The 21,869-nt window shown below is 37.5% G+C and overlaps 1 protein-coding gene across 2 annotated transcripts in view; it reads left to right on the plus strand.

Annotated features, from left to right (window-relative positions):
• ctnna2 (catenin (cadherin-associated protein), alpha 2) overlaps nucleotides 1-21,869 on the plus strand; it is a 323,748-nt gene that overhangs the window by 286,218 nt on the left and 15,661 nt on the right. For both annotated transcript variants that reach the window (XM_008413693.2, XM_008413702.2), the window contains exons 13-15: nucleotides 2,186-2,337; nucleotides 12,325-12,438; nucleotides 20,673-20,854. In XM_008413693.2, coding sequence (XP_008411915.1) covers nucleotides 2,186-2,337; nucleotides 12,325-12,438; nucleotides 20,673-20,854 — 448 coding nt within the window. The remainder of the gene's footprint in view (nucleotides 1-2,185; nucleotides 2,338-12,324; nucleotides 12,439-20,672; nucleotides 20,855-21,869) is intronic.

A 21,869-nucleotide genomic window follows, 5' to 3' on the forward strand; every position in this document is an offset into this window, starting at 1 on the left:
ATTTCATAGTCGAACGTATTGATTGCTTAAATTTTTTTGTGATAAATCCTTTCATTTCCCACTATCCCAGTGGATACGAGCAAGTTTTATGAGCTATTTGGGCACCTTCTTTTCCACCAGCACAACTGTAAGTGCTGCACAAAGTGGCGGTTTGACTGATGCGCGTCCTTGCTACTGGTTGCGTGACTCCCAGCCTTATCAGCTTGGTGTTGCATTCAAAGCAGTCTGATGTGAACACTGTTTTCTGCCAAGCAGTTTACGGTGTGATACAGAGTACATGTACACGGTCTTAAATATTTTTCTTTGCGCAGACATGTGCAGACTTTAGTTAAGTCTAAAGTACATTTTTTTGTCATTAGTCACAACATTCAAGAAACCCCTTAGCAACACAAATATTTCATGTAAGATTCACCCAAAGAAAATCCATCACCTTAAATCTTATCATTTACAATGTTCTACCCTTGAAGTAGTTTTATTAAAAAAAAAAGGGAGTAACTTGAATATTGCGATTTAATTTGATTCAGTTTAGCCACAATTCACAACTACTCAACATATCCAATTTAACACAACTTTGTCATTTGTTTTTGGGAGGATTTTGAACCGGCCCGTATATTATAGATTATTGCTGTCTCTTAGCTTCATTTGTAACATTATTTGCTTTTAGCTGTCATAATATTGTGTTTAAATTGGGCTTTTTGGATGTGGAATTAAGGTTTATGCATCAAAAAAGGATGAGACTGTGCTCCGTACATCTCGTTAAGCACGTCACCAGGGCATATGGCCTCTGCTTTGAAGTTTTCACGCACTCATTGTACTTCCATAACTTCTCAGTTTAACTACATTTAAGCCTGGCGGGTGAAAAAATCCATTCCTACACGGTCACATTTAATTCCCTTCATCATTTTTCAACTGGAATGAGTGAAATTGCTTCTTACCAGCAACTTTGCTCATTAAGAGCTCGGAGAACATTTAAATATTTCTATTTAAATCGCCTTCCCAGCAATTCCCAAAAGCCTATTTTACGCTTCTGCAGTAAGTGGATTAAACTGAATTAAAAGTGAAAAGAAAAAGGCACAGTTTTTTTGTAGTTCTTTTTATGTTTAGTGAAATATAGAGTATATTTTACATCAAACAAATAGGTACATTGCGGATACACCTTTAGTGCAAGTGGGGAAATTGATCTTGCTTGCTTTGTATGTAAGTGAGCAGGATAATGTGGAGAATAATAATGAAACCACACAGTTGGCTTTCAGGTGAGACTCCACAAGCCAAGCTGCAGTACCTTATTGGTCTTTCCCCATATTTTCTATTTTATCATCCATCTGTCCTCATTAAATTTGTTTTTCCCTCCAAAAGCGATGTTCTTTTAAATCAATCCAGGTATTTGCTCTTTGAAAACTAAATCAATCTTTAATCATACATATTTGCTGCTTATTTTTTCAAAGTAAACTATTTTTTTTTTTCACAAAATGAGCTATCCTTTCTCCATCCTTCCTTGTCATTTTTGTACTAAAATATGTGCAGAATGAGGATTTCATAACAAATTACATGTACACTAGAATCACATTTAAGTGTGTATTGCTGTTGCAAGCATTTATAGTTTGAAAAAGCCCTCGGTTGTAAAGAATATGTGAGAATCTTTCCTGTCTGATTACCGTCTACCTCTGTAAATGGCTGCTAATGTTATGATTAGTTTTTTCTGCCTCACAATTATTATTAATCTCCCCAGAAGATCTTATAGAAAGGAGGCCTGCTAAATATTGAAACATAAAGTCAATATTCCTGAATATTAAGAGCCTATTCAGCTTCATCACAATTCAGCAGAAACACACAAAGAGCATAAAGCTCCTCCATCAACTCCCAGCAGTTTATGCCGAGAACAAAACCAGCCATTTTTGTGGTCAATAAGGGTTTTTTAAGGGCTTTTGTTTGGCTCAAAAGGACTTTGATGAATGTTTCCTTTCACTGACATTATGATTTGACAGCCTGGACCCTCACATTAGCCCACATACTTATCTCTCTATTTAGTCATAGATGCACACAATTACACTATGAGACCAGGCACCAGACTGTTATTGAAAGGAATAGTTTTACTTATGAAGGTGCTTACTTATAAGCACTTTTGTTATAATTCAAAGAAGCAGATGACAATTACCAAATGTCTTTTTGCTTTTTTCTTCTGCAGTGATGCCACGTTTTGCTGAACAGGTGGAAGTAGCGATCGAGGCGCTGAGCACAAATCCCCCACAGGCCTTTGAGGAGAACGAATTCATTGATGCATCCCGTTTGGTCTACGACGGCGTCCGTGACATCAGGAAAGCTGTCCTTATGATACGGGTGGGTTCATCCAGAGCATTCACTGAATTTCACCCAGATATCCTCCATCCATTGCCAATTAGCCATAACTCACAGTTGCAGTTGAGTTTGTATTATACATTTTAATCAGAAACAGCAATCTGGGCTTTGCTCCCCATGTGTATTGTTAAACCCTTGAGCCTGTCACTGGTTCACCTCTTCTACTTCCTTGGACTTTTGAGAGATACCAACCAACTTTTGAGAGATACCAACCCTTACAGAACCACCTACTTGTCCTGCTTACTAAAGTCCTTAAACTTGCCCAGAGATGTGTTTGCGTATAACATTTTAAAACAACATTAAAAGTTGCTGCCAAACATATGACCCCTATCTCCATGTCAAGTCCCATAATAAAGAGATAATCAGGGTCATTCATGTCATAATGTTGTGCCTGATATGGGTACATTTATGTGTTTGTTGTTGCAAATTTGCGTCAAACTTATTCCAGCATTATTGCAACCAAGGTGGTGTATGTTAGGAGTTATGAGCATGTATGTCTAATTTCAGAAATTTTCCAACCTAAATACCTACATTTCAATAACTGTATATGCAATTTGCATTCTCCACTAAATTTAACTTCTGCAAAAACACAAAAAATGAATTAATAAATTAAGGCAGGTAGGGGTTAGCTATCTTTAAATAAATTTACTGTATATTGTTTTAGAGCTGAATATTATGTCCTTTTACTAAATGGTCAAGTAGTAATTCTGCTTTGAACCAGGTTAATATTAAAGCAAAATATGAAGTATTTTTCAGTCTGCCTGCACTTTGTCAGTGTAAGATTCTCAAGTTCAATTTTAAAAATAAACATGCTTATTTTTCACTCATATTCAAGCATTCAAGCTTTAATAAATGCACAGAGTTCTGTGCATTTTTTTTATTTTGTAGAAATAAAAAAGGGAAAATAAAGATATAATGCTAATAATAAAAAGGTTACGTCACAGATTATTTAGACATATCAATCAATCAATCAATCACATTTTATTTGTATAGCACATTTCAGCAGCAAGGCATTTCAAAGTGCTTTGCATCATTAAACACAAAAACGCAGGGTCATGCAACATTGAATCAACAATCAACAACATTAAATTTCCTGTCGAGTCAAAGTTCTGCCCTTATGGCTACCTCATAAAAAAAAAAAAAAACACAGTAGGCAGGAGCTCTAGTGCATCCACATTTTAGAGTTATACTTATCTCAGGTAATCTTAGGACAGACCAGGACTTGTATAATGCAGTTGTGCTGATTCATGACTCTAAACAGAAGTGTGTAGACACAGTGCCTGATATCAACTACACAGATCTAACGCCTCAATTCACAAACATCTCACTCGCACTACTGTGCCTTGGGAGTCTCAAGAATATTCTCAAAGAAGAATTGTGTGGCACAGTCGAACCCTGCATGCTGTTCTTTTTATAGTTGTGCCAAAGATGGACTGCGTATAAAGGTGAGCAAAAAGTTTTGAACAAAGGAACTTTAACATTTCTGGAGCACATGTAAAACGTATGGGTGTACATTTGTCTGCCTGTAAAGTTTGCATCACTGCCTCTGGGAATCTCTATTGTCAGAGAGATCACTAGTGAGGTAATGTCCAAGATATTTGACCTCATCTGTTAAAAATCTGGAAAAGTCTGTTTTTGATCTTCCTTTGTTTCTATAATCATTGTGAGACTATTGCACTGCCATTGTGTTATCTTAAGAGTAACACAAGAATAACCAGTCAATATTCACTAACTAATTAGTCAGGTCTTCTGTTTGGTGACTAGCCAATGACTAGAAGACCTAACTACTTAACAGACAACCCACTTTTATTCACCATGTGAAGAATCTGCTCTGTGTAGGTCATACAGGCTCAAATTTTAGAGAACTTAAAAGTTTTAATGTTATTTTCTTTTATCTGATTGTTAGCTCCAGTATGATGCAAATTTGTACTTACAGGACATCAACATTTTAAACACCACTAGTACTTTTTAATTGCTAAACGACATATAGATGTAAAATATTTTATAACAAAACCATACCAGCATGCAAGATGAGGAAATGTGTAAAGGAACAAATAAAATATATCATTCACGTGATCTGTTTGTTTTCAAAACTGTCGAGACAAAAACAAAAAAAAAGCTTCATAACAAGCAACAGCTCCACTCTGTTACAGAATGTACATTTTTCACACTACACTGACCCTCCTCTTTTCAGCATGTAATAGATTTATTCAACGTTATGCAGGCTGGAAGGATTCCCAATGCAGTTGTGGAAAAAAATCTAATTATGGAAAATAATTTGATGTTGGTAAATAATGTAAAACAGGCAGCTTTGAACTGCCCGGGACCAGCTGGCTTCATAATCCCATCCAAGTTCAATTACTTTCCGTGGAAACAACTTGGAAGATCTGTGCTTTCTCTGTTGTTCGGCTCTGTCATACAGATAGGAAATGTTGGTTCTATGTGTAATGCCCCCTCCGCCCCACTTTTTTTTTTTTTTCCTATGTGTTCATAGTCTAATTTTTCTCTCACTTAAACCAAGTATTAGGCTCTTTTATACTTTTCCTACTAAAGATCTCATGAGAATTCAATGGATTAAGAAGCCAATTTTCCACAGCATATAAAACTCCAGGCAGGTTTAGAGAAGTTGAGTTATAATGAAACTTTAAAACATAGTTGTATGATGACCTATATGTCTCAAATGTGGTCATGTAAATTCAGAAATGTCTCTGGATAGAGCAGCAAGTGTTAAACAGAGGATGAAATTCAGTCAGCTGGCCCGGTCTACAGTGCCTTTCAGAGACACCCATACGTTTTATTCACATGTTGTCATGTTAAAATCACAAACCTTTTCTGTAATAGAACAATATAAAGTTACCGCATAATTCTTAAGTGCAAGCAAAATGATACAGGATATTTATGAAGAAAAGACTGACTTATATTTATGTTTAACGTCTTTTTTTTCTGATAACTAAAATCCACTTCTAACAACTGTCTTCAGAAGTTACCAAAGTAGAATGAATACAATCAGCCTAAGTGTAATTGAATTTAAGTACAAACCAGAAGATCTCAGGGACTTGTCGGAGAATATTAGGAAATCTTCATACATCAGGAAAATGCAGTCCAGATCCAGTTTCTTCTTTTTGTTCATATGAGACCCTGATCAAACTACTAGTTTCATGGCCCTCTGAACAGCCCAATTCCAATCAGTTCATTGATATGAAATCGGAGTTGTGCCTTCTCTGTACGTGGTACTAAATTTGATATGTATCTAATAGTTTTCAAAATACCTGCAGTCTGAACAGTCATGCTGCATTTTATCCAACTTTTAGGCCACTGAAGATCGATGATACTGATTTTCTTCTGAGAACGCAGGCAAGTCTGTGTCAGTGAAGCACATTACGTTATAATCCTACCACTCCTGGTTCCAACTATGATTCCAAACAGAAGTTGCAAATAATGTGTCACAGAAGGCCATCGCTATCAGTTGTGTATTTTTTTTTTATGTAGCTTTTTTAGTCTTGTGACAATACTACCATTCCTCAACGACTTTAAAATCAACCCGTAGATGGTACCATTCCAATTTTACTTCTGTAAACAGTGCACTGCTGTGTGATGCTACACATATGGGTTGCTTTGGTTTATAGACCATGTATACAGAAGTGTGATTGCAGTTGCTTTTAATAAATAAGAACAACCACACCAAAAAAATATGATTTCAGTAAAAGAAAAAAAAGTATATATATGAGTAAAACATCAAGCCCTGGTGTGTAGGAATAGTCTAAGAACAAAATGAACAATGGGGATAAAGTTTTGGAGAAGTTTAATGCAAGGAGCACTACTCAATGCATCATATAAAAAGGTAAAGTGTCTAGCACTACTGCGAACCTACCAATAGAGAAAGCAGTCAGAGAAGCACAAAGAGGCTGAGATCCTCAAGTGAGATCGGAAATTTGGTTTTCTTTAAAGATCCTGTTAGAAGTTTTCAACAAGTCAAATAGGAAACAGTTAATTCATAAAAGAAGACAACGTGGTCAGTGAAAGACAAGTAAAAGCCTTGTGTTCGGAAACTAACATCATCCCTAAACCCTGAGTAAAACACAGTCGTGGCAACATCATGCTGTGGTTATGTTTCTCTCCATCAAAGACCGGGGCCCGGTGATTGGCCCAACGCTGACTTGTTCTGCTAGTGAATCCAAAGCACTGCTTAGTTTAGATCGTGTTGTTTAAGGTACCAGAAATGATAAAATAACTTAGAGCTATTTTTATAATCATTCAGTTTAAAGGTTTATTTAATACCTCTCATGGCTTTGCAATAGAGAAACTGGAGTTTCACTAGCTTGTAAGATTATCATAATACCCATAATAGTTTAATCCTCTGTTAGAATGACCACAAGGTAAACAGCGGAATCATCCCATCGTGATGTTCACATAAGTGCCTGGTCTCCTTGGTAACTGGCCCTCTAAGTTGGCACCTCGGCTGCGTCACACAGTGACCTCATTGAAAAAAATGAGGGGGCCGCATTCTTTCTCGGTCTTTATGTATGAGCAAGCATCGCTTTTGTCAGGCCAAGTGTCACATTGCTTTAGTGAAACTGCAGAACAAAAATCTGCCACTTCCTTGGATAAAGTGTAGCTACAGTGACATTAGCAGCTCTGTGTTAGGAATCACTGTTGCCATGATTTTTTTTTTCTTTTTTGCATCTGATTGCTTTCATACCTAACAATTATGTGTGAAGCAGCTGAAATAAAACAGGGTGAAATGGTGCAAATCTGCAACACACTGTTTGTGAAACAAAATACATGCAACTTAACAAGAACTGATTCTTCCCCTAAGTCTATATTCTTCCAGTTTTCAATCTTTTCACATTGAGAAAACACACTTTTTTTAAAGCCCTAAACAAATATATATTTTTTACTTCCTTTTTTACTTTTTTGAAATTTATTCAGTGACTCATAGTAGAATTAACTTGGAGACGAGATTGGATCTAAGACTAGTCAGAGCTGTGACCAATGAGAAGGAGTGTTCCTCTGTTCAGTCTTAATTCATGAAACCTGCTCAATATTTAATATGACTGTAGCCATGCAGAGTGAAAAGATGCGTTGAAAAGGAGCAAGCGCCAAATATGCTAGAGCAGTTATTCTATAACCCTGGACCCAATCTAGATCAGAACAAAACAACAAGTCAATGTGGAATGCAATTGAAATTTTTTATGACTACAAAAAGGCACTTTATTCATTATTGCATGAAAATGAATTAAGTTAAATCTGTTTTTCCTAAAAAGCAGGCTTTCCTCCCATTTTTCTAGAAATATTCTTGTAATGACAGCATGATAAAAGCTACACTGCTTGGCATTGACTAACTGTATAGCAACTGTTTTAATGCCTTATTGTGCATTGAATCATTTAAATTCATGTCATTATTCTTAGATGACCATTAACACCAGGTTATGTTGTTTGATGACAAACTAACACTAGCAAAATTGGAGATGACTGACATCATTCCAGTTGAATTCACCGACCCTTTCAGTAGCTCATGCTAAAGCAGAATGTCAAATATCTCTTCGCATTTGACACACAAGTTATATAAGTAACCACTTCAGAACTCCACACTCGTTTTGGACAGGATCTCATTTAAACAGAAAAGTCGCAAAAGCTGCCAGGCCACAGGTGGAAGGAGTCGAGCCATGACTCATGTAGGCTAAGGTAGTTTCTTCCATAATAAAATGGAAGAGTTGCTGCTTTTTGTATCACTTACCCAAATGTTGTTTTGCTCATATTATAAACAGTCGGTCACCACTCCAGAACTCTTTAGTCCCGTACAAAAAGGCCCATCATGTTGGGCATAAAGACAGGGTTGGGTTTCAGTGGCATTTTGACATTTCCCGAGGGAAACCGAATGATGTGCTGGTAGTGTGTGAATATTCTCGACTTCTTTTTGCAGCTGCTGAAGCCTGTGGCTAAAAAAGACCAGTGTGAGAGTTGAATAACATCTAGTGGCTAAAACAGAGAGCAGGAGACCGAGATAAGCAACATCATTTCCAACTCCCACAATGACATCAGGGGCCTGGAGATATTAGCAAGCCTAACAAACAGACCAAAAGATGTTGGCTGGCTGTATTACCTTCCAAGCCAGCATGGCATGCAGAGATAGAGGCAAAGTTTGCTTGAAGCTGTTTGTTTGTAGATGAACTCCTACAGGAATCACACCGACCAGACACTAAACGGGAAAATAGTCCCGTCCTGTGCCATAATTTTTCATTTCATACTCACGAGCGGAACGAGAAAAGATATCCTTAGCTGATGTTAAGCAGTCCCTGAGAAAATGTTACTATGTCTAACATTCATATTCCTTATCAATAGAAACACATATTCATACCTCACCGCTTTTCTATTTCATCACATTAAAATCTGAAAAATTATTGAGATTTTACAGTGCTTAACAGACCAACGCACTACATAATTATGAGGACAAAGAAAGCTTAAATTAATGATTTTAACGTTTTTAAGCCTCTACTCCACGACCCTTGCCTCAACAAGTTGAAAAAAAAAGTAAAGTGTCCTTAGGTTATTAAACACCTTCTTGCAGATCACTGTTTAGGCCTTCATCAAAAAATTTAGAGTATGCTCACCTACCAAAACATGGTCGTCTACTTAAAGTGAAAGGCTTGGTAAGGACAGCATTACTTACAGAGATACATGGTAACTCTGGATTAGCTGCAGAGGTCCACAGCTCAGGTGGGAGACTGTCAACAAGACAAGTAGTCCTGCAATCAGTCTGGTCTATAGAAGAGAGGCAAATGCAAAATATATTTTTCTTTTCAAATTCTATGTATAGTGCTGACATGCATGCCATGCGGTATCTCCTGTCACACCCGCCACAGCAGCCTAATTTTGAAAAGTCATGTCACTGTCTCAACTTGTGATTTATGAATGGCCAGACGGAGCTCAAAGGGAGCTCATCCCTGGGGATTTATGGCAAAAATGTTTTGTGAAAAGAGGCTTATGTGTGGTGGAAAACTGTGGAGATGCTTTTTATTCCCAGTAGAGGCAGGGAAGCTGGTCAGAGATGGTGGGAAGTAGGATGATGCTAAAAATAGAGCAATCCTGTAAGGAAACCTGTTACAGACTGTACGATCTGTAACACCTTCCAGCACGACCATGACGCTAAGCAGCAAGAGCTGCAACTGCAAAGCATATTCATGTGTTAGAATGGCAGGGTTAACGTCCAAACCAACTGCTAATTGAGTGTCTGTGGCAGGACATGAAAGCTGATGTTCACTGATGCTCTCTACACGAGTGACAGCTGTAACCACAGTTAAAAGTGATTCTTCAAAGTATTAGCTTTGAGGCATGAATGCTTCATACCTTACTTTCCAGACTTCCTGAGGACACCGGTACCCTCATGCTTGATTGGATAACATGTACAGTAAGTGTTTTTTTGCAGTGACAGTTAAAGAGTCTAATGTGTAAAAACTATTTAAACTTCCCTTCTGCTTTATAATTTTGAGGCACTTTTTGTTGGGCCTGTCTAACCTCTCATAAAGTATTGAAATTTGAGATGGTAAAAATCACAAAATGTGAAAAAATCAAGGGCTTATTTTCAAATGAAGTGAACAGTGCTACTGTGTTCACAGTGTCAAGTAATACTTTACCAGTGCAGGCTTATCTGTTTCAGCTGTCCTTTCTGTGGGAAGCTGAATGGCGCCATGTGTACTGATGGCGCCATGTACCTATGGCGACATTCAGAGCCAAAAGTATACAAAACCTGGCAAATCAGATGGTATTAAGTTCACGTCTGGGACATATTACACTGAAGACAGGTGCTTGATCAAAGTGAATCAACGCCTGAGACACCTGACAGTAGACCCACCCAAAAGATGGCGTCCTGAAAATGTTTGTTGCCTTAAGAGAGAAGAGATGGTTACATCTGGGCTGCCTGGCAGTATTACTAATAGGAACTAAAAAACGATGTGATAGTTGCGCTAACTCACCTTGTTTCATGTTGTCATTTCTCACCAGGAATCAGTGACCACAAGAAAAATGAAAGAAACAGATTCCAGGTGACAAAAACCAGCAAAGCGCTAGATGACTTATATAAAACAGTTGGTCACCATGGCTCCAGAAATCACTTTTTTTTAGCAGCCCTGCAAGTTCTGCCTTTACTCCATGGACCTAAATCTTCTGTGACCACTTTCCATGACAGGATCAAAAGCACCCACTTGGCAACATAAACACCTAAGAAATATATTTCTGCAGTTATGACGTAGCAAACTGTAAGGATTAAGATACAATAATTTCCAATGTTGAGAAATTGTAGGAATAAGTCATTAATACTTTCAATACTTTGAGGATTTCTTGTCCCATTTTTATAAACGTTGCTTGCTGAGACACGCTGAGCTTATGACTTTTTTCAGCTTTTTCTTTTTAACAAAAGTGCCAGCCAACAAACAAAATCCAAAAATAATAGAAAGCTTGAAACAAGTTAAATATGTTTCCTTTAATTCTGCTGTGGTTATTATTTTCCAGCAGACTTGTTTGATTACTATTTGGAGTTCTGCAGTGCTTTTATTCAGAGTACTTTGACAGTGCAACATTAGTCAGCTCTTCACCCAACACTTTGTAAGAGTAAATGTGGATATCTGTTTTTGAAATGCTACCGTTATTATTTAACAAATGTACATATTTCACTGTGGATCTTTGCCTTCTATCAGGTCAGCTGCCGGATGTGTCCTGAAAACAAATATGGACTCCAACAGATGAAGGAGCCTGTTCAGATTTCCCCTTAAATGAAAATGTCTTTTCAGAATTGAGATTCTGTTTGATAGACAAACATTCATAAAATGATAGCAAACTTTGTTTATGTAATTTATGAAAAGTCAGGGGAAAAAAACTGACTGGAATATTTTACTTGTTCTTTTACAGATTTTTGTACGACAATAAAGATTTAATGCCACAGCACAAAGATGTTTGGATGTAGTGCATCTTCAAAAGAAAGTTATAATCCTTACTGTTGTACAGGGACTAATACAGAGAAATGTTTGATCATAACAGATCAAAGAAGATTAGGGACGTGAGCTGTTTAAGACCTAGGAGGCATTGCATTTCTTGCCTTTTTATTTCAAAAGTTAAACTAAAAAACTGGGCACTGCAATCTTTTTATGTCAGTTTTAAATTATTTCCGTTGTAAGAGACAATCATGCCTTGTTAAAGACATAGAATTTGGTGAAAGTGTCTATGTTCTGTGTTTTAAATAAAAATAATAATTAAATAATTTAAATGTTCAAAGTCAAATAATGACAGAGTCTTAAAAGTAGCTGCATGCTCCATTTTTTAGCTAAAAGTTGGAGACTCTTTTTGATGTAGTGTAGTTTTTTTGTTTGTTTGTTTGTTTGTTTACAATTCCAGCTGTCTTCTGAAACAGACCCAGATATTAGCCCATAAATTATGTTTGGCTTCAGATTACTTTTATCTTTATTCATCTAGAGCTAATTCCTAGTGCTTTGTAGAAAAAGAAAAAAAATAAAGTATATCTTTCGCATTTGTTCACTTTTATGTAGTGCAACTCTATTCCTATGTTTGGCAGTTTGAGATTTAAAATTATGTTCATTCAATCAAGAAGTTTGTTTCTGACCACTCAGAAATCTTAATTATGCGACTAATCTAAATAGACATTCTACATCTGTCTGTTCACATATAGAAATATATAAATTTATATGTAGAACAGAAATTTTTTCTTTCTTACCTCTTTTGCTTCAGGTGTCCACAAATGTCCTTTGGAATAATTTTGCAGGTCATTTGACTGACTATTTATTGAGTTCACTTTGAACTAAATCCACAGTTGCTGTATTGTATGTGGAATACAAAAACAGAAAGAATGAAAGGTGCTTTACCTTTTTAGAAAAGATGAAGTTTATGCAACTGAACTTTTTCACCACTGAGGTTTGATTGGTTTGTTTTCTTCTGACTTTGCTTTTGTGCTTCCTGCAGACACCAGAGGAGTTGGAAGATGACTCGGACTTCGAACAGGAGGACTATGACACTCGCAGCAGGACTAGCGTCCAGACTGAAGATGACCAGCTTATTGCTGGTCAGAGCGCTCGGGTGAGTGGGTAATCACTTCCTTCTGTGCTCCACCTTTTCACATGTGCCCCAGTTATGGAACTTGCAACAAACAAGAACAGGGAAAAGCATATCTATTTTTCTTGGATAAAGGACAGGCAGTCTACATAAAAGTTGTTTTTTTGTTTGTTTGTTTTTTTCCAACAGTAACGGTAGCTTTTATGGTTTAGATGTAGTTTGAAGTGATGTCTGTCGTGTTCCCAGCAGCACATGAATCAGCCCGTCCAACGTGTTCCACTTCTGCAGCATTTAACAGATTCTAACAAGCGTCACGATTTGAAATTAGCACCGTTCAGGGATGACAGGTGTAAAATTGCAAATCACAAACAAAGAAGTAATTACCAACCTCCCTTCAGACTCTCCCCAAAATGTGACACGAACCTTTGCCAAGGCCCCAGTTGTGATCGCCAGGGTCTGGGCTTTGTTGCACATTAGCAATTTTTCACTTGGGCCCAGCTTAAAGGACATTAAGAGGGTATCAGTGCCTGCTCCCCTCCAGCAACACAGTGTCTAGCGGTGTGCTGCATGTTGAATGGATTGTGAAAGGCAGAAGTGTGACTTGGCTCAATGCCTCTCCCTGTGGCCCAGGCGAGACTCGGTACTGCCTGCAAACATTGGGGTAATCCACTAAAAGGGGGGAAATAAATCCAATCAAATCAGAAGCCTGTTTTAGCTAAATGTCTGTAATGTGCAGCTACTACCTCCTTAATGATGTCGTTTTTTTTATTCTCTGTTGGAAAAATCTTAGTACATGAGTAGAAGGCAATCTTTTCTTCCTCAAGGAGCCATTAGGAGCAATAATGTCAAGGTGTTTAAAGTAATTCATAGGGCCACTGTCAGCAAACTACCTCAGCAATTTAATACATTTACCACCAAATCCACTGGTCATCTTTAAAAGAAGCAAAACCTAAGTCAGCTTCAAAGCCCCATGGTGTATTTGTTGAGCTAAAACATTTTTATAGCCACTATGTCTACATTTATAGTTAAGTGGGCATTAGTGTGTTATTCTTTTAGTTTTGTCCACTCTGAAACTTCCAGTTAATGGAGACATGCACATTCTTAACATTTTAGTTTGAGCTGCTGAGCTGATGTTGAGACTTTGACTGGGCCATTACGATGCCTTTTTTTCTTTTCTTTTTTTTTTCTTTTCTATTCTTTTCACAGTCTTTCAGAAAGTTGGTGTGCTTGACCCAGTTTATCTAAAATTGGGATTCATGCCCCAGTTTTAACATTTAGCTTGCTAACAGAGACATGTTGAGTCTGAACTGTAGCTTTTGATTTTACCTGGTTTTCTTTGCTGTATCTTTGAATAATACAGTCTCATTCCGGTATAAATATGCTAGAATATTCCCTTCTGAGAAGGACTGGGAATCGTGTCAAAAGATTTTTCTTTTGAAGTTACTTTTTCCACTACAGAATAGCTCTGCACACTTGCTCGATTTCTGTTAGCAAAGTCTATTTGATAGTGACATTTTAATGGAGCAGTTTTGATTAAAGAAGTAATGACATAGCAATTCTAGAAACATTCTTTTGAGATTTTGAATTGCTTCTAAGTTAATGCTTTCTTTCAAAATGTAATATTTTATTTGTTCAGTATAGCCGTGTATACAAAGTGTCTAATTGTATATTTGAATAGAATGATAATTGGTTTTCAATATGTTTCACAAAGAATAACCCAAAATGTGTGTCTGTTTTACTTATTTACTTTGGTTAAGTCAATACTGTGTAACCAGTTTTCTTTGTAGTCAAAACCGCAAGTCTTTTTGGGGAATGTCTTATGAACATTCATTTTTACACTTTGATTTTGTTGTCTTTGGCTGGGTCATGTGAATATGTTTTGCCTGAAGCCATCACATTGTAGCTCTGGTTGTTTATTTGGGGCTATTTTCCTGCTGGTCTCACATCTCTCCGTTTTTTTCTGTTTTTTTGTTTTTTTTATTTTGCCAGAACAACATCTTATGATGTCTAGCAAACCTCTGAGTCTACATTTTACACAGGTGGATCCCCTTTTGTAATTAGGTGATTCTATTTTGGAGTTTCAGAAAAACTGGAACCGTAAGCGATCACATTCCATGCTGTTTGTTTTTTTATTGGTTAAAAAAAATAATGTAACTCAATTATAGTGATACAGCGTTTTGCATTGGTTCATCTCCAAAAATACATTGATTTTGAGGGTGTAAGAAGACAAAGTATGGAAGAGATGTCTTGGTAATATATTAAAAATGCTTACTAACATGTAAGCATCTTGTTAAACTTTAGTAGATAAAGTTTAACCTCAGATCTTTGTAATGAAGAGGAAGTTTTGGCTTCCTCCAAGAAAGACTGTGGGGGTTCTGGGTGTGAAGTACTTTGGTTTGTTGTATTTGTGCTCCCACTAGGGCTCCTGCAGTGTAACATTGCAGAGCCATCTGAGCTAAGATGCACCAACACTTGTACACAAAAGAGCTGTACAGCACCAAACTGTTAACTAGTTTTTCTGGCACTCAGCTAAGCTGTGAGTGGGCAGCGTTATTTGAGAACAGTTTTAAGTTGCAAAGTGTCCCATTTCTTGTGACTTCTAACTGTAATACAGTGATGCAGAGCGGATTAAACTGCATTAACACATGTTGCAAATATGTTTGGATAAAAAAAATAAATAAAACGGATAATATTTTTTCCTACTTGTACATATTTTCCCCTGTAGTAAATATCTGGCATACTGACAGTATTTTTCACAGCTAGATGTGTGCTGTTTTTCTACCAGCCAACAGTGTCATGGCCTCTGAGATTAAAATTTAAAACACGCACAGGGCAAACACATCCATAAAAGATGTTGTTTTTTTTTTGTTTTTTGTTTTTTTGCTGTAAAGCAGTGGTGATTTGCACAATCTGCTCCAGTCTGTGGTGTTAGGATAAAGCTCGCTGTCCTCTTACGGTCATGCCAAGTCCACGCTGGTGCTCCGTCTTCTCTTTCAAACAGACAAGGAGAGTAATCCATTTTCTCCATAGGAGCTGACATGAGCACACTGAGGTTTACAGTTGTGATCCCTCCAAGCCCATCCAGTGCACAGATATCATACAAAGGACGCTTACAGTATGTGGTATCTCAATTCTTCTCTGCCTCACTGTTCTCTCAAGTCTTTTGTAACATCAAATCTAGTTTAAGGCTTTCTCGGGAGCTTATTCTATTTGTGTTTTGCCTTGCAAAGGGCTTCACCTTTTGCTTTCTTTTTGACCATGAGATGATATAAAAACAAAAAATATATAAAAACAAAAAAAGAGGTAAATCATCATTCTGTTAAAGAATCTAAAACAAAACCTTCACTTGTGTGACATGCCATGGATGGTTCGCAGGCAGTCAAACACACTGTAAACATTTTTGAAACGCTGTGATTGGATAGCTTTGCTGATAGGTCATCCATAAAATTGAACCCTGAGTGTCTGGGCAGTTTATTTCAAATGAAACAAATTAAAGTCATTTCAAAACGCAGCACTTGGTGAAGAAACCCGGAAAGCGCTCTAATCCCCGCAGACGTAGCCTAGTCGCAGAGTGTATTGGCGCGGCTCTCCCTCGGCTGGATTTGCCACTATGTTAAGCTCCCAAGGCCCGCTCCTTGTTGTTATCAGTAAAGAAGGGGAAGGGATTTGGGGATAAGTGAATTCTAGAGAGCTACTGGGGGAGGCGGCTGAGATGGGGGGTAGGGGGGGGACTGGGTGCAGCACCAAGAGCATTGCTGTGCTCCTCTGACGTCCCAATTGGCTCATGTGTTTACCCCTGTGCTGTGCAGCTTTCCTTTGTGTTCACAAACCCTTTCTCTGCCTTCCTCCCTGACACGCTCTCTTTTGTCACACCATTTTAGAAGTGAATTGCTATACTAACCAAATCCCTGACTCTCTCTCCCCAACCCCCCTTGAACCTATTTTTCAGTCAGGGAATTTTCAGTCTTTCTCCCCGAGACTTTTAGCTCCTTTTATTTGTGTGGGGGAGCAGCCTGTCCTGATTTAATGCGCTGCTTTTGTATAGAGATTGCAGTGAAGATTCCCTATTTGACTCAGAGAATTAGCCACACATAGAATTATTAATAAATCTCTGTTTACATTTGCACTATCTGATTCAGAACATTGGCATTAAGCAAAAATCACACATGGCCATATCTATGATACCAGCTGTACACACTTTAGAGTTATTATAGAAATGAGTGAGTCATCGATTACTTTAACAGTTGGACACAGGGACTATATGAAAACTCAATATGTGAATGACAGCCCTACTGACCTGAGCTCAGTCGGTTCCGATGAATGTCACAGCACAGTCAACCGAGCTCCTGGTGATTAGGCAGCAATTACCGAGCAGCTTTGTTTACATTATATTTTTGGCCACATTGGACATGCGCATGTAATCAGCAAACCACACCCCAGGGTGCCACTGGCATACCCAAACTTCAAGCTGAGCGCACAAGAGCTTATGAAGAGTCAATGGGCTGAAATTAGTTTTGTTGTGTTTACAGAAACACTGCGATAAAAACTGGTTTTAGATGAAAACAGAAACATAAATAAAACATTTTTAAATCACAGTTATTCTTGTTGATGGCAAAGCACTTAGGGAGGATTATAAAGAGTGTTACATTATTTCTTGTTGTGTCTAAACTGAAGTTTAATGTTACTTTCATATGAAGAAATGAAGAGCTTTTTGTGTAATATTAAGTCCATGTTTATGAAGTGTGTGTTCTGTTAAAGTGCACCATTTTGTATAGTTTGCAAGTATTAGGAAAAAAGGTTTGAAATTCACAATATTCTGATTCATCAAGACATGGTATTCTACTTTCTCGTTTGTTATTGGGGCTGGGGGCTCCCCTTCCTAACTACACAAGGACAAATATAGAATGCCATAAACACAATGTATTAATGCCCCCAAATGGTTAAATATTCATTAGCTGAATTATTTTGAAAGGTGAGGAGTTGTCATGTCATTTCACGGTAAGGAAAGTGCAGTGGAAAAATATTTACCGTGTGTTTAGTTACTTTTTTCTTTTTTTTTTCGGTTTCTCTTAAATGTTTCAGGTTATAGCCCAAACATTAGTATCACATAACTTGAATAAATCTATAAGAAAGCCTCAAATTAGGATTTTATTTATTATTGAAAAAATATTAATCCAAACCAAAACGGCACTATGAGAAAAAATAATAACACCGCAAGTTAAACCATGAATTAACTGTGATTAAACACATTTTTTAGTACAGTTTTACCAGTCAAACCAAGTGCTAATTAGTGTAAATTCCTTCTGTGAGTGGTCATTTATTAGAAAGTGAATTTGCTGGAAGAAAGCATTTTAATACTGTATTAAAACAAGGAATGTTATTGCAGAGCCGGCATTTTAAGCTGTCTTTTGTATATTTTATTGCAGATTAGTAAGGTTCACATTATCTACTGTAAGAGAGGCTGGTAGTTATTCCCTAAAGCATGTTGACCTCTTTTTGCTGCAGAAAAATTAAACGTCTGTGGAAGAAATCTTAAGTGCACCTATTACACTTAAATAACATTTCAGTGTTCTTTAGTAACTCAATTAAGGAAATGAAGGTTACACATTTTTCTAACCCTGTTTCAAAGACCAGATGTAAAACTAAATTTGTATTCCACATTATCAGCGGCATCATTACTCCTGCTATGCATACTTTTGTTCAAAGAAATCTCAAAGTGCAACAATTCCACCCTGACTGTAGTCAATGTTGAAATTGGCCTTGAGGTATTGTTTCAAAAATGCTGTCATCCACCCACTTTTCAAAAAATACAATTGTCTTGACTTCATTTTTAAACAGCTCATTGATACTTAAACATAGCTAATATTGAGTATTCTTTCTTCAGAAAGAACTTTCACACTGAAGAGTGTTGCAGTCTTTTAGCTTAGAAATGTTGCATTCGGGTGTGCTGTGGTGGCGCAAGGGTTAAGCACAGTCCACATATGGAGGTCTCAGTCCTTCACGTGGCTGTCGCATGTTCGATTCCCGGCCTGGCAACCTTTGCCGCATGTCTTTCCCTTCTCTCATTATCCACTTTCCTGTCAATTAACTATCAAATGAAGGCCACTAGAGCCGATAAAACCTTTATTAAAAAAAGAAACTTTGCATTCAATGACTGCCAAAATAATGAACGTTTGAGTTTCTTCACAGCTGATTAAACAAAATAGAGTGACTGACTCTCTCTTTATCAATAATTTTGACTCAAATTATTTACCTTAAAAAAATTTAGACCTGCCCGACAAATGTCAAATGTCAGCTATATTCACTATTTTGAGAATATAGCTGATTCTCAAGATAGAGAACTTTACCACAAAGTCCTAACTTTGAGGTAAAGTTAGGACTTTTGAAATGATGAATGAAAAGACAGATATGAAAAAGTATTGCAAGTTCATCTTACGTGGGTCAAAATGAGTAAATTACAAAACGTTTGCAAAGCAGAAGATTCATCTTGACCAATCTGTACGTTTCTCAGCTATAGAAAAATCCAAATTGAAAAGCAAGGGAGGGACAACCATTACTGCATGAAACGATTATTTGTTTCTTTTTCCTAGCATATACTTTTCATTAAAAAAACAACTTGAATGTAGATGACTTAAGGGCTTTCTTTAATTACTGAGTTAATCTACAGCAGGGTATTTAATATGTAAAGCAGTCATATATATTAGATGTTCAATTATTGATTAAATGAATAAGAGTACTGCTGGCCCAGATCCCCGAATTCACAACAAGTCAAAGCAAAACACGCACACGCCCCGCAGTGGTAATATGTGATGCCTTGCTAAAAATCTAATGTGTGTTTTAAATAGTTCCTTCCTTGCTGTGCAGTCTAAATACATATTAACTTGGTATTTGTTTTAAATGCAAGAAGTGTTTTCACCCCCCATGCTGTTTAATGGGATTTGCCTCCATGCTGTTGTTTGTGTGTCCTGGTACGAGCAGCAGAGGAAATCTACACTGGGCTTGAGGGGGCTACTTTAGCTTGTTTGTTTATGCCAGGCATTTTTTTTTTTTTTCTTTTCAACTAACCACCACGAATGCGCCGCTGCACTCAGAGAGCGATCAGAAAGCCTAAACTCATCGACGCACCCGTTAGCTGCTGATGAGAAAGCTGGGCCTCTACGCCTTTCTGTTTATGCCTGTAATTTCAATTTTCTGTTTCCCATTGTTTCTCTCCCTCCGTATTTTCTCTGAAAGAATTTCAGGGGGACAAATAATCCACTTTTTTTTCCGTTTTGTTTTCATTTTCCTCCTGACACGTCTACCAGGGGATACAAGCAAAGTGACGCGCAACTCACTGTACCTCCCCCCCCACACACACACACGCACACACACACACGCACACACACACACGCACACACGCACACACACACACACACACGCATACACGCCAACTAGCTTGTGAGAGAGTCAGGAAGGAAAAGGGATAAGGAGGACTTGGGTTTTTATAACAGGAAAAATGACAGTTCTTTGGAGGACAGTGAATAATAGGTGAGGTTAAAAAACTAATAGTGACTTTTCTGTTTTTTCCACTGTACTCGTTTTCAATCTGCGCTTCTGGAGTCAATATAATCGACCTAATGGAAACCAAGTTACTCTTCCTTCCACCTCACCCTGCTGACATAATGTTGAAAAAATGCATTATTCATTCTCTGGTCTTAGAGGCAAGGTAATTATACATTTATCTTCCAAATAATACTAGGTCCTAACTGTGCCTGTGACCTCGCCACAAGATTTATGCCATTTTGGACCTGCCCCCAAAGGCTGCTACGAGAGGAAATGTATTTTCACAGCCGGGGAAAAAACTATGAAGGCAAAAATGGATTTGCTTTTATGGTTATAAGATGTCAAGGGTTTTGAAAAGGTCCCGTCATTAAATACAAAGTCAAGAACTTTATTTGAAAGTGTTCTTAAAGGGCAAGATGACAGAATTAATGTTCAAGTTTGTAGTTATGCAGTTTCTTAAAGTCTTAAAAAAAAGGGTGCTTTCGTCCTCCTTTTATCTTCATGCAGTAGGCACTTCTACTTACCTAATCCCTCTACTTCTTCAACATTTTCTTCATTTTCTATTCTTCCCTCTTCTCTAGTCTTATCTCTTCCTCAATTCCTTTCCTTTATATTCCTTCTCCTGAGTCATGTTGCCAATTTATTCTTCTTAGCTTTACCTTTCTGGGGTCTCCTCTACCACCTCTGATGCTTTTGTTTTTCTGTGTTGCCTGCAGGCCATCATGGCACAGCTTCCCCAGGAGGAGAAGGCAAAGATTGCCGAGCAGGTAGAGAGCTTCAGACAAGAGAAGTGCAAGCTGGACGCAGAAGTGGCCAAATGGGACGACAACGGCAATGACATCATTGTGCTGGCAAAACAGATGTGTATGATCATGATGGAAATGACCGACTTCACCAGGTAAAAATGTCATTATAAAACATTCAATGATTGTGTGTACTTTTACTCATCTACATTAAAGTGCCAACATGCAAAATGTAGTGTGACAAACATTTAACATCATTCACCCTAAATTCACTATTCCTACAGTAAAACAAGGCAGTGGCTGCATCAAGATGAGGGGATGCTTTTTTTTTTTTTTGTCAGACGATTCAGACTTTGCTGGAGCAGTTTTTATATAAGAATAGCCGAAAATGACAGTATCAACTCGGGTAGAGACAAGAGGACCAAAGACATACAGCGTTTTTCTGAATGGATTTCTACAATTTATTGAACAGTAATCTGAATTGCTCTAGCACAAAATATCCTTTGAAAATACACTGAGGTTTGCGCTCTTAAAATGATGAAATCTGAAAAAGTCGAAATGTTACCAGAACTTTTGGAAGACACTGTATATTCAGCAAAAAACGTTTCTGATTTCCTCCTTCTAGGCCCGAGAAATTCCCCAAAAACAGTCTGATGCTTGCTGACCCAGTTCATTGAGTTGTGATCCCTTACAGTTAAAAGACATGGGATAAAACAGAAACAAGTCACTAATTACAAATCAGAGCAGTGATTCGTCATGAGTGTGTGTGCCTGTGGTGCTATGACTGCACCATTAATACTTGATGTTGACCACACTCAGACTGGCACACGCAACACATATTAGCTTGTGACTGAACAACGACAAATTTCCTTAGTGGTCACAACTAAATGGTAACATAATATGAAGCGTTACTATCAATGCTGCTATCTCAATGTAGCATTGTAACATGGCCAGGACGTCATTATTAGCACACAAAACTCATGCCTAAAATAAGCTTTGCTGTATTTAGCATTATAAGCAACTAACCACTTTTGTGGTTAGCTGCGGTTTCACTAAAGTGATTAGCTGGAAGTCATCATGACCTTGTTTAGCAGCTCCACAGCAAGTACAGTGACGCAATAGATAAGAAAATATTATAGGCAGCAGAGAAATATAAGCAGACTGAAAAAT

Source organism: Poecilia reticulata, linkage group LG1, assembly GCF_000633615.1.
Source record: "Poecilia reticulata strain Guanapo linkage group LG1, Guppy_female_1.0+MT, whole genome shotgun sequence".
Classification (NCBI taxonomy): Eukaryota; Metazoa; Chordata; class Actinopteri; order Cyprinodontiformes; family Poeciliidae; genus Poecilia; species Poecilia reticulata.